Genomic DNA, 14,045 nt, shown 5'->3' with positions numbered 1-14,045 from the left:
AGAGACAGAGAAGGGCGAACCACACCACACCATGCAAGGGAAGGGGCCACCTCCTTCGCTCTGAGATTTGGGCCTCTCCAGTGCAGAGGAAGACAACATTGCCGAGGGACCATAAGACTGCACGGTCGTCAAGGTCCAAAAGGAGACGTCAAAAGAGGTAAGGGAGTCGTCGACCCCCATACATTCAAGCGACACTCGAAAGGGTGAAGCTAAGGCCCCGAGCGACACTCGTAGGAGTGAAGCTAAGTCCTCGAAGGGAGCATTGCCCCCAAAACACTCGGCGAAGGCAACAGCAACCAAGGACAAACAGCCCAGCGGATCCTTCGAAAAGAACTCCCAGGTGGCGAAGGCCCACGAAAGATTTAGGTCGTCGAAGGATGCCCCCGAAAAGGACACCTCGGCCCCGAGAAAAGAAGGGCCAACAGCTACCTCGACGTCCTCGAAGCGGAGCGCTCCAACCCTCGACGCCGAAATGGTGAGCATCCTGCAGCAGAAAAGGGACTTCGACAAAAGGATGAGCCAGTACACCATACCGCCGAAACACGCGCTCGAAGTCGAAAGAGACGACAAGGACGCAGAACCTCCTAAAATGCCTGAACCGGTAGAGGAACAGAAGGAAGAAGCCCTGTATTATTTCAAGGGCGGAGATGACTAGCATCCGCAGACCTACCGGGAGTCGTCGTCCTCGGAGGCACAAGACTTGGAGTGGCATTACCTCGATGCCGAATCGCCAGCAGAAGGGGTAGACACATACCCTTCAAGGCATTCACCACCAGACGACATAGGGATCTACAATATGGTCGTCCAAAAGGCTACACAGATTTATGGGGTAAAAATGGAGGAGCAAAAGCCCAAGGCATGTTTTCTCCTGGAAACTCCACTGCCTCAACAAACTAGGAGCCAGTTCCTGCCCATGCTCCCTAGTGTGCTGGACCAAGGAAGGGAGGCCTTTAAAGAACCAGCAGTATGCTTAGCAGTGACTCCAAGGACGGAGAAGTATAAGCATTCCTCAAAGGACCCTGCATACATCCAGGGGTTAGTGCCAGCAGGTTCCATAATTACAGCTACGGCTAGGAAAAGGGCCAATGTACCCACAAATGCCGGACCACCTCCAGACAAGGAGAGTAGGATGGACCTCACAGGGAGGAAGGTTGAGCGAAATGCGGCAATCCATTGGCGCATCGCAAACTCTAACGCCCTGATCAACAGGCACGCTTACCAGCATTGGGAGGAAGTGGGGCAACTCCTTAAGCATCTACCAGTACCAACAAAGAGCAGCTCACCTGCTAGAAAAGGGCAAGAGCATGGCAAATACATGTTTAAAATCGGCATTGGATGCTGCAGAAACATCCAGCAGACTAATGATGATAGGAGTGACCGAGAGAAGACACGCATGGCTTAGAATTTCAGGATTCAAGCCAGAGGTACAAAGCAACATCCTGAACACGCCTTTTAACGGAGAGCAACTGTTTGGCACACCAGTTGACGACAAGTTAACCCATCTCAAAAAGGAAAATGAGACCGCAAGATCCATGGGAGCGCTGCAGTTCAGAGGGATGAGAAAGGGTACACCCGCAAGAAGGCCAGGTGGTAGGGGAGGCAATGTGCCTACAACATCGCACCAAACGTTCCAACAAGCCTATCAAGGGATCAACCAAGGCCAGCAGCAGCAGGGACAGCAGCAGCAGAACTGGCAGTACCAGCCACGGGGCCAGCCCTTTTGGGGGCGCGGAAACGGACGAGGACAGACACGAAGAGGAGGCCAACAGCCTTCCTCTAAGTGACTTCACCATGAAGCAAGCACCCACCCTAGCAACAACTCGGGCGGGCACAAAGACAAAGAGAAAAACCGAAACCTAACGTTCCGTAAAAGACAGTCCCTCGAACATACAACACCAGTAGGAGGCAGGATAAAGAACTTCCTCAAGGAGTGGAGGAAGGTCACTACAGACAAATGGACACTAAACATCATACAATATGGGTACTGCACAGAGCTAGAAAAACAACCTCCAAACAGAAAACCAAGAAACAAGGCTCACTCAACAAAGGAACTTTCGCTCTTGCAACTTGAAGCACAGGAACTGCTCAGCAAGGGGGCGATAGAGGTAGTACCGCACAACCAAAGGAACAAGGGGGTTTACTCAACTTACTTCCTCGTGCCAAAAGTGGACGAAACGCTAAGACCTATCCTGGATCTGTGATTCTTGAACAAATTCATAAGAACTCAAAGGTTCACGATGACTTCCCTACAGGAGGTAATACCACAAATACAACAAGGGGATTACATGGCAACTATAGATTTAAAGGACGCGTACTTACACATCCCCATCAACCACAAGCACAAATGTCTACTAAGGTTTGTGATCAACCAAACTCACTACCAGTTCACAGTACTGGCATTCGGACTCAAATCCGCACCAAGGGTATTTACAAAATGCCTTGCAGCGCACCTACGAAGGCAGGGAATACACGTGTATCCCTACCTCGACGACTGGCTCGTAAAGGCAAGTTCATACAGCCACTGCAAAGAACACATCCAGCAGGTCGTACTAACACTGAGCCAACTGGGTTTCACAATCCATTGGGAAAAATCATCAACCGAGCCGGAGCAGATCAAAATATTCTTAGGGGCAGAGATCAACACCATACAGGCCAAAGTGTTCCCCAGCAGGAAGAGAACATTGGCTATACTGAAGGAAACACGTCTTTACCGCAAGGGGCAATTTCTGACTGTGAGGACGGTGAGCAAGCTGATGGGGATGATGGCGTCATGCATCCACCTAGTCCCAAATAGTCGACTCCACATGAGACCATTCCAGGAAAGGATACAGCAGCAATGGTCACAGGCAACAGGGAGTTGGGAGATGTAGTGGTTGTCACACATGCGGTGCACCAGGAAATGGCGTGGTGGAACAAGGAAAACATAGCACAGGGGAAACCATTCACACAACCAACTCCAACAGTGACCATCACAACGGACGCCTCTCAGCAGGGGTGGGGCGCACACATGAACAAACTCAAGGTGAGGGGTCTATGCTCCCAGTAAGATGAGGTCAGACACATCAACTACCTGGCACTAAAGACTGTGTTCCTAGCCTTAAAAGCATTTCAGAAGCAGTTGTACGGAAACAGGGTGTTGATCCAAACAGACAACACAACTACCATGTTCTTCATCAACAAACAAGGTGGAACACAATCAGTAGCACTGTCAGGGCTAGCACAGGAAATATGGGCATAGGCCATTCCACTAAGGCTAGACCTACTGGCAATACATCTCCCAGGGAAAGACAATGTGGAAGCAGGCAGATGTCAGCATCCCACGAATGGGAGATCAACCAGCAGGAAATGGAAAAGATATTCCAAAGGTGGGGGACACCGCAAGTAGACCTATTTGCAACACACCAGAATGCAAAATGCCAACACTTTGCATCCAGACAACCAAACCATCGGTCACAAGGGAATGCTCTATGGATAAGTTGGTCAAAGACATTTGCATACGCTTTTCCCCCGATACCACGGATACACAGGGTACTCAACAAATGCAGAATCAGCAACATGACACTAATACGGATAGCACCTCAGTGGTCCAGACAGTCCTGGTTCTCACAGATAGTGGAAATGGCACAAGAACCAGCACACAGGTTGCCAAGAAGAAGGAACCTGCTAACGATGCAGAACGGAAAGGTGCTACACCCAGAGCCCGAGAGCCTCAGCCTAGCAGCATGGCTCCTGAAGACCTAGAATTTGCAGACCTCAAACTACCAGCTAGTACTATGGCAGTACTCGGGGAGGCAAGGAGGCCTACCACGAGAAAGTGCTACATAGCAAAATGGAAAAGGTTCTCCCAATGGTGCATCAAGGAGAAACTACAACAGAAGATCACAAGGGAATCAACAGTACTAAGATACTTAACGCACCTGCTGCAAAGCAAATTAAGCTACACATCCCTGAGGGTGCACTTAGCGGCGATAGTGGCCAACACAAGAGGAGAAACAGGGAAAGGTTTCTTCACCTCCCAAGTTGTGATAAGATTTCTGGAAGCAGCGAAAAGAATCGCACCACCAAAGAGGATGCCAGCACCAGCATGGAACCTCAACATAGTGCTGTCACAATTGATGAAGGCACCCTTTGAACCTATTCACAAGGCTACACTGCACATGCTCACACTAAAGACAGCCTTCTCAGTGGCTATCACTTCGCTACGAAGAGTAAGTGAGTTGCAAGCGCTAACGCTCCAGGAACCCTACATACAAATACACAAGGAGAGGATTGTAATGAAAACGGGCCCACACTTCATGCCAAAGGTGGTGTCTCGGTTCCACATTAACCAAACAATCCAAATACCAAGTTTTTTCCAAAAACCGACCACAAGAACAGAGAGGGCGCTACATACACTAGACGCCAGAAGGGCTGTAATGCACTATATAGAGAGGACAAAGGAGTGCAGAAAGACAAAACAGTTCTTTGTCTCCTTTGCCAGCAGTTTTCTGGGATGACCAGTCACCAAAAATACGATTGCACGGTGGATTGCACAGAAAATTCAACTCTGCCACAAGCAGGCAGGACAACAGTTACAAGGAGCAGCTCAAGCTTGCTTAACAAAGAAGAAAGGAGCAACAATTGCGTTTCTAGCAAGCACACCTATTCAAGACATTTGCCAAGCGGCAACATGGTCTTCAGTGCGTACATTCACTAAGCACTACTGTGTGGATATTCAAATGAGCAAGGAAGCGCAAGTGGGACAGAAGGTCCCACAGCATATTTTCAGTAACCAATGCTCATCTTCCACCCAGCCACCGCAGTAAGGACAAACCGCTACTAAGTCTATGCACAGCATAGTCAATCCAGGAAGATTCACGCTGCAAAACTTATAGTTTCTTACCTGTCGGTGTAGTTTTGCAGCTTGAAGACTTTCTGGATTCACTAGCGATCCCACCCTCCTCCGCCAGGAAGATGAGGCAGGAGGACAAGGGGGGGTTAAACTGCACACATAGCTAAATGGATCAGCAAAGGAGATAACACAAGACAAGAAGAAAGAATCCGCAGATGGCAACCAAAGGTGGGAGCTTCCGCAGGAAGCAAGTTGACGTCACGAAGTTCACCAAATGGTGGGATGTCGACGCCCACCTGGACCACGAAAAACAATAACAAAAAGAAGAGAGAGAAAATACTACGATTTTGGACCCAACCACTAGATGGCGGAATAATGCACAGCATAGTGAATCCAGAAAGTCTTCAAGCTGCAAAACTACATCGACAGGTAAGAAACTATACAATATTACCAAGATACTGAAAGGTAGATTGACATGGACTTTCCCTAAAACGTCCCTGTCCCTAGTGGGGATGAAACCTCACAAGGTTGCAGGGTCACCAGTGGCAATAAGCCAATCAAGACCTAGCCATACAGCGATCTATCTGACTTAGTGTATAAGCTCCCTTGGTTCAGGACGGACAAGGTTTTCTTTCCCTCAGCAGAGGTCAGCATTAGTAGTTATTCTCATATTCAGCTTTTGGTAAGGAACTAATAAAAGCATTGCAAGGTGCATGGGAGACTAGCTGAGGGCAAGAGTGAGGTGCACACTTGTCTTGTTGACAGAGTTGTGCTATCATTTCTGATCTAGTCCCCGGTGGTGTTGTTTACTTTGTTTTGTGAATGTATATAGTTTGTGAATTTGGCATGCTGAATTTACTACACTGACAAGTAACAGATGTTCTCTTTTCTCTTAATAGCTCTCCACCCTCTTGGTTTTTAATGAGCGTGCGCATGCTGAATATTTTTTTGTTTTGATTTTTCAGATGAGAAGAATAGTAAAGCTGCGGAAATTGGCATTGGGGCAGTAAATGTGCAGACGAACAAATCCAGCAGCATATCGGGAGTCACGCAGTGCTGGCAGGGTGTAGTTCAGGAGCAGGTAATATACTGCCTGTGAGCGCCGCCAAGCCTACTACAATGTTTTGTATTTCCCACTTGTAGAAAAGGTTTTGTATATTTTATTTATTATATTCTATTGAAGTTGGCAGATATTCTCATCTATCCAGCCCTCGTGGTGTGCTTTGTATGGCTCACTCCTTTTTCTGCCTCTCTTATCAACAGATGCCCGCTCCAAGGGTCCCCCACGCATTTCTGTCACTCCTACTCCTTTCCCTGTATTGCCACATCTAGTAATTGCTCCTCAGGGGCAGCGTTGATTTACCATTACAGTAAAGACGTGCACAGACGACTTGCAAAGTTACAGTACCCATGTGGATCCCACACACCAGGACAGATGAGAGGTTTGAGTGATGAGGCACTGGCCTCGAGTTAAAGGACTGCTTTGAATACAGCCCTGTCCTCTAGTTAAGATCTGCTTTGCATGCAGCCCCGGCCGCGAGTTATAGGACTGCTTTGAATGCAGCCCTAGTCTTGAGTTGAGGACTGCTTTGAATGCAGCCCTGTCCTTGAGTTATGAGACTGCTTTGAGTGCAGCCCCGGCCTCGAGTTATAAGACTGCTTTGAGTGCAGCCCCGGCCTCGAGTTATAAGACTGCTTTGAGTGCAGCCCCGGCCTCGAGTTATAAGACTGCTTTGAGTGCAGCCCCGGCCTCGAGTTATAAGACTGCTTTGAGTGCAGCCCCGGCCTCGAGTTATAAGACTGTTTGAATGCAGCCCCGGCCCGAGTTATAAGACTGCTTTGAATGCAGCCCCGGCCTCGAGTTATAAGACTGTTTGAATGCAGCCCCGGCCCGAGTTATAAGACTGCTTTGAATGCAGCCCCGGCCTCGAGTTATAGGACTGCTTTGAATGCAGCCCTGGCCGCGAGTTACAGAACTGCTTTGAATGCAGCCCTGGCCTCGAGTTATAGAACTGCTTTGAATGCAGCCCTGGCCGCGAGTTATAGAACTGCTTTGAATGCAGCCCTGGCCTCGAGTTATAGAACTGCTTTGAATGCAGCCCCGGCCGCGAGTTATAGAAATGCTTTGAATGCAGTCCTGGCCTCAAGTTATAGGACTGCTTTGAATGCAGCCCCGGCCTCGAGTTATAGAACTGCTTTGAATGCAGCCCTGGCCTCGAGTTATTGGACTGCTTTGAATGCAGCCCCGGCCGAGAGTTATAAGACTGCTTTGAATGCAGCCCCGGCCTCGAGTTATAGAACTGCTTTGAATGCAGCCCCGGCCTTGAGTTATAGAACTGCTTTGAATGCAGCCCTAGTCTTTTTTTTTGTTTTTTTTTTTGTAAAACTTTTTATTGATAAACAAACATCAGCAGTACAATCACGTTTCAGGAAGTAGTACATCAGGCTTCATGGGCACAGTGGGTAATGCACGTTATACAGAGTATACTTTGGAAGGTCTAGGGTGAAGGAGGTTGACATATATCTCCTCTGTAGGAATTCCACAAACCCCAAACACTGGTCCATTTCCTGGGACATCCACGGGCCACATACACTGTTTTTCCCCGAAACATTGCCCAATCCAAGTCTCTTTCCCAGTCCCCCACCGTAGGAGGAAGCGGCACTCCCCATCGCTTGGCAATGTTTCTTTTGGCGAGCATTAGTCCCAAAGTGACCCACTGTGTCAAGCAAACATTCAAATCTGTTGGCTCCCAGATATTCAATAAACACCTGCGGGCCTCCATACGGAGGTGTGTGGATAAAACAGTGTTAATAATATTGTGAATGTTATGCCAATATGATTGGCTCAGTGTGCATTCCCAAACTATATGGATAAAGGTACCCAACTGGCCACATCCTCGTCTACAATCCCCTCCGTCAGCCCTCCCCATCTGCACCAATTGAGGCCCCGTCACGTATACACTGTGTAAGAATTTTAGTTGGACGAGTCGGAGACGAGCTGATATTGCCACTACTTTGGGCGAGGAGATAGCCTCCTGCCACTCCTCATCTTCCATCTCAATGCCGTTCCTGGACGAAGGGCCCGGAGGGGATCTGGCAAGTTGTTAACCAATTTTTTGTATATCAATCAAATGGTGCTGTCAGGGATATGGCCGTCCAATACTCTATCCTCAAGCGGGGAGGATTCAGGTGGCGTTGCCCCGGGCTGCAGATGAGTGCGAAGTGCGTGTCTTACCTGTGTATAGCGGAAGAGTTCAGAGTCGACCAGTTTGAATTGCTGCTGCAACACGGCAAAGGTCTTAATGTCTGATTTTCCCCCCAGATCACCTGTACGAGAAATGCCTATAAGATCCCATTTGTCGGACCCTTTACTCCTCCACAAATTACCCAGCTGTTCATAGTCCCATAATGGTGTCGCAAGTGTAAGCCTCCGCCCCCAACCAAGGCATTTAGTGGCAGTGTGCCAGACATGCGCAGCATGTTTGGCGGGGCCTGTAAGTGTATAGCGCCGGGGCTTAGAGTAGAGAGCACTGTTGAAGTTCCCCCCCAGAGAGGAGCCATCTATCCATACTGTAACCCGGGTCTCCTGGTGGGGCGTAAATGCAGTGGTTGATGGAGGACAGGTGGGCCGCCCCGTATTACAGTTTGATATTAGGAAGGCTGATGCCTCCGTCATACCAGTTCAGGTAAAGCTTACCGAGAGCGATATGCGGCTTGCCATTCCATAGGAGATCTCGCTGGAGGCCTTCCACTTCTCTAAAATAAGATGCAGGTATCGGCTCTAAAGAATTTTGCAGGGCATACAAAAACCGGGTTAGAGACATCATTTTAAAAAGGGCCGCCTTCCCCAACAGGGAAAGGGGGGGCGATTTCCACCTCCAGGATAGAGGCTGCTCTGCCCAACACGCTGTGCACCCTGCGCAAGTTAAGTGCAGTGTTACGATGCGGAATAAAACCGGACTGGTCCCAATGAACTAAGGTCTCAACCACTGTTAAAAGCCGGTTGGCCAAGAGTTTGGCCAGAATCTTGGGTTCTGCGTTTATTAGGGAAATCGGTCTATATGATTTGCAATCAGTTTTAGGTTTCCCCTCCTTGTGGATAGTCACAATAGTGGCCGTCCTTTGGTCTAGGGGCAGGAGCCCTGTGTCTGTAGAGTCCCTATACATAGCCTTTAGGTACGGGGCCAATCTGTCTGGTTTGAGTTTGTAAAGTTCGATCGGCAACCCATTAGGGCCGGAGGCCTTGCCCGATGTAAGGGACCTGATCGCTGCTGCTATTTCATCGTTAGACAAATTACTCTCCATGAAATCATGGTCGTCCACTGACAGTCTGGGCAGTACTATGTCAGCAAGCATTTGGTGGGAATCTTCTTAAGAATGAGGAGCAACCGAAGAGTAGACTATCAAAATGGGCCGCAAACAGGTCCACTATGTCTTGCGGTTCCGTAATGGGTCTACCGCCGTTCCCATGGAGTTCCGGCACTAGTATGCTTGCCCAATCCTTTTTATCCAACCATGCTAGTAGTTTCCCAGCTTTGTCACACACATCATACAACCGCCCTTGCACCGCTTTCCCCAGGGCCTTAGCCTGGTCAGTCGCCAGTGCTCGATAGTCCTGCTGCTTGAGTTTAATCAGGTGGAGTTTATCGGATGTGACGCCTGATTCTAGGTCTAGTTCTAACTGCCTGACTTCCACCTCTATGGCCTCCATCTACCTCCGGCGCTCTTTCTTCTTCCCCGAAATCAAAGCGAGGGCCTGGCCCCGAATTACCGTCTTAAAGGCCTCCCATAGTGTCTGCGGGAATTCCACAGAGCTCTCGTTCTCAATGAAGTAGTTGTCCATAGCTACAAGGAGTTCCCTATGGATGTGAGGATCCCGAAGATACCACGGTTAATAGGGGCCACCCGTCCCACCTGTTTGTAATTAAAAGCCACGTGAAGCCAGACCGACAAATGATCAGAGATGCCTCTCGCGAGATGTTTAATTTCCCGAACAAGGGCAATTTGAGATGCGGGAATCAAAAAATAATCAATTCGTGATAGGCTCCCGTGTGAAAGGCCCGCCAACCGTCCACCAGTCCCATAGTCTCGAGGAAATCGGCTAGCCAGCTAGATGAGTGAGCAATCTCACGCGGAGGATGTCGATCTAGTGTGCCTGAGACCACTGAGTTTAAGTCTCCCCCCAACAGCAACAAACCCTCCGGTATGTTCAATAGTAGTGTTCCCAGGTCCCTAAAGGTGACTGCTTGGAGGCCCGGAGGCACGTAAACTGATAAAAGTGTAATAAGATGTCCCTCCCAGGTGCCCAAGACCCCAACATATCGCCCCGTTGTCCGTCCAGGTTTCCTACACTACAATGGGGAAGGACTTCTTCATCAGTATGCCTACCCCTCGGGAGCCTGTGGTGAATCCTGCGTGGGTCAACATCACGTAACCCCCCTTGTGCAGTGCCTTACATGCATTACCAATTAGATGAGTTTCCTGAAGTAGGATAACGTCAGGGGCCTGGCACTTTATGTATTGAAGGACCACACTACGTTTTATCTTGTCCCCCAACCCATTGACATTCCAACTTAACAATTTAATCCCTCCGTCCCAACATGTTGCCATAGTATGTTATGACACTTGAGAATTTTCTTCACCTCCTTTACGGAGAGTGAAATAGGTGTGCTCACTTCCCCTTCTAGGTTCACAATAGACGCTGCTGAGATAATGAATACAGTAAGAACATAACAAAAAACCCCGACCCAACAACCCCCCACCCCGCTGCCCTGCACTCTGGGCCTAAAACTGCCCATCGCAAACTTGCAGAGTGCCTGTCGCCCCAGAAGAAATTCCAAAAGGAAGAAAAAGGGTGGGAAATAGTGTGCTCCGTGTCCCCGTCCCTATCCACATCACATGTAGCGCCCCTAGAAGGCATGTCATTCAAGACCCTATGACTCCGCCAGGCCCAGCGATCAGAAACAAATACCCCACCCTGCCAGGTCCACCCCACATCAAATTCCCGTTACTCAGTTCAAGAGCTGCCGTCCTCCAAGTCTATATCTCAAGCTGGTCGGGTGTCCGCATTCTTCCCGGCACCACGATCCGTCGGGCTCTTCGTTCCGCGATATTCGATCCACTCTGCCACAGCTTCAGGTTGGTTGAAGAACCACGCTCTTCCCTATGCTTCGACCCGGAGGCGTGCCGGGAACAGTCCCCTCTCTCTAAGGTCGCGCTTCACAGAAAGGAATGACCTCCTTTGCCTCTGTACACTCTGCGTGAAGTCCGGAAAAAAGGAGATGTCAGCATTTTCATAACAAAGGGGGGCCCGGCTCTGGAGTTCTGGAGAATAACATCTCTATCACAAAAGTTAAAGACCCGAGCAAGCATGGGCCGCGGGGGAGCGCCCAGTTTGGGACGGCCGCCCGGGACCCTGTGAGCATGTTCGATAACAAAAAATTTACTAAGGCCTTTGGGTTGCAAGTGTTTAAGAATAAGGTCTTCAGCAAACAGGTCTGGGGATGGCCCCTCCGATTTGTTATGTTATGTTATGTTAAAATGGCTTTTATAGAGCGCACGGCTACTCAAAAAGAGTGTCCCGGCGCTTTTATTTAGGGTAGGTTGCAGTATACTAACATAACACATTAAAAGAGAAAGTGTCACAGACAGAAAGAAAACAACGAGCAAAAAAAAGACCTACTGGGTGAACAACCAGGTTTTGAGGTCCTTTCTAAAAGCTAATAAGCTGGTGGCTCCCCGAAGTGTAACAGGCAGAGAGTTCCACAGCTGTGGCGCCAGTAGTCCAAAGGAGCGACCTCCCAAGCGCACTCTCTTCACTCGCGGGACGATCGCCAAAAACAGGGATTCTGATCTCAGAGAGCGAGCCGGTCGGTAGAAGGCAAGTCTCCTTTGGAGGTACTTAGCTCCCGTCGCATGGAGGGCCTTGTATGTCAGGGTCAAAGCCTTAAAGGCGATCCGCTTGCGGATTGGGAGCCAGTGCAGGGTCTGGAGCAAGCCCGCAGCACTAACGCGTCTATTCAATCCAAAAATCGCTCTCGCCGCAGCATTCTGCACAATTTGGAGCCGCTGTAGCAGGTACTCTGGCAGGCCCAGGTACAGAACGTTTGAATAATCTAGCCTAGAGCCTATCAGGGCCTGCACAGTCAGCTTCCTGTGCTCCTCCGATAAGAGGGGAAGAAACCTCCGTAACATCCTAAGGAGGCCGAAGCAAGTGCCCGACACCCCCAGGATCTGGGACTTCATAGTCAACCCCTTGTCCATCTTGACCCCCAAGTTCTTAGCCATTTGGGATGAACAAGTTGGGGGGAACATATTGGTAGGCCACCAAGCCTGCCAGTCTGGCTCCGTGTCACACCCAAAGAAAAGTACCTCGGACTTATCGGAATTGCACTTGAGGCTGTTCAGTTGAAACCATTGAAACACAGCCCCAAGGCAATCCCGGATACTCTCCCCATCAAAGTCTCCTCCTCTTTTACACGAGAAGAGGAGCTGGGTGTCGTCTGCATAAGATACGATCCGGGCCCCAAACGACTCCGCCAACGCCGCCAAAGGGGTCATGAAGATATTAAAGAGGGTCGGGCTCAAAATAGAGCCCTGAGGGACCCCGACTCCCAGAGGCGGCATCACGGCGGAATCTGGCGAGGCCCAGACCGTTTGCCGGCGGCCCGCTAGAAAGGAGGAAAAACAGCTGAACACCGTCCCCCGTAGTCCAATCTCATAGAGTCTTGTGAGAAGACCGTCATGGGGGACGGTGTCGAAAGCCGCCGACAAGTCCAGCATCACCAGCATGGCTTTGCCCCCGTGTTAGACCTGTCAGCCCTTTGGGTGGTCCCTCCTCATCATTATTTATTTTGTCCCACTTTTGCCTCAAACCCTGTTTGAATTTTTCCTTTTTGGGAACCACCAGACTTTTTAGTGTTGCTGCAGATTCAGGGAGCCATTTTACCTACCCCTGAAACTTCTGTCGGAGGGCCTGAAGCACAAAATGGTGGCCACCTGTGACATCACCAGCATCCACTGGAACCTACCAGCACCTTCCAGAACATTCCAGAACCCTGTGACAGTTGGAGGCGGTTTAGAATGTTGGGAAGCTAAGACAGGGAGTTGGCAGTTGGAGCTGGCAGTTGGCACCTGACTGGTGAGGAGTGAGCAGCAAAAACGTGAAGGAGGAAGGAGTGAAGCAGCAGGGGTGGAAACTTGTGCCTGGAGTGGGGTCCATAAACCCACCCTTGATACTAGTCCCTACTGACGGAGCCCAGCCTAGAGCCCTGTGTGGGAAGAAGCCAGAAAAGTCGTCCTAAGGACCTGGACAGCAGGAGCAGGCCTTGGAAACAAGAGAACAGCAAAATCCTGACCTGGAAGCTGGTTTCCCTGAAGTCCGACGTCGAGTAGCCTAAGACCTGGAGCCCGAGGTGGAGAAGCGGCGCTGACTGGAAAAGCAGACGTCGTACCCGGAGCCGCCAGAGGTCGAGAGAGGGCGCCGTCAGAGGTCGTGAGGAATACCAGAGGTCGAGGAGGAAGTCACCCGAGGTCGAGTGAGCGGCGTCATCGGAGGAGTGAAGTCCGCCCTCCGGAGTCGTCGGAGACCGAGGTGAAGGGTAACGGAGGTCGGGAGTGAGGATCGCACTCCGGAGTCGCCGGAACCTGTGAGAATCGTGCCGGAGGTCGGGAGTGGAGGTCGCACTCCGGAGTCGCCGGAAACCTGTGAGGAGCACCGGAGGTCGGGAGTGAGGATCGCACTCCGGAGCCGCCGGAAGTCGACATCGAGGCAAGGCCGGCCGACGTCATCGAAGCCGAGGTCGCCATCGGACCGGAGCCGCCCGAAGTCGACGTCGAGTAAGACTGCCCAACGCCATCGAATCGGAGGCCGAGATCGAACCGAGGCCGCTGACGTCGAGACCGGAGCCGCCGCCGGCGTCGTCAAAGAACTGACATTGTGCCGAGGCCGCCGACATCGAGCTGGAACCGCCTCACGGCATCGACCCGACTCCAGCGGCGTCGGAGCATCAGAAAAAGGGCAGTAAGTGGAGTAGAGGGCGCCTAAGGCCCTGTGGAGACCTGAGAGACTGCTCTAAGGGGCTAGGGAGGTGCTGGAACCAACCTGACTGTGCCAGGGGTGAACTGGGACTAATCTAGAGAAGTTGTGTGGAGAGAGAGAGCCAGGTCTCTGGTATTTCCCCCCTTTATCTACCTCAGTTTAGGCCTCAGCCTT

At 50.6% G+C, this 14,045-nt stretch overlaps 1 protein-coding gene across 1 annotated transcript in view; it reads left to right on the top strand.

Annotated features, from left to right (window-relative positions):
• LOC146813655 (cullin-9-like) overlaps nucleotides 1-14,045 on the top strand; it is a 570,887-nt gene that overhangs the window by 427,427 nt on the left and 129,415 nt on the right. Inside the window, exon 26 of the mRNA XM_085610143.1 lies at nucleotides 5,797-5,912. Coding sequence (XP_085466269.1) covers nucleotides 5,797-5,912 — 116 coding nt within the window. The remainder of the gene's footprint in view (nucleotides 1-5,796; nucleotides 5,913-14,045) is intronic.

This window comes from Triturus cristatus, chromosome 6 (genome assembly GCF_964204655.1).
Source record: "Triturus cristatus chromosome 6, aTriCri1.1, whole genome shotgun sequence".
NCBI lineage: Eukaryota > Metazoa > Chordata > Amphibia > Caudata > Salamandridae > Triturus > Triturus cristatus.
Note: the sequence above shows the minus strand (reverse complement) of the source record. Positions and strands in the feature narration are given on the sequence as shown.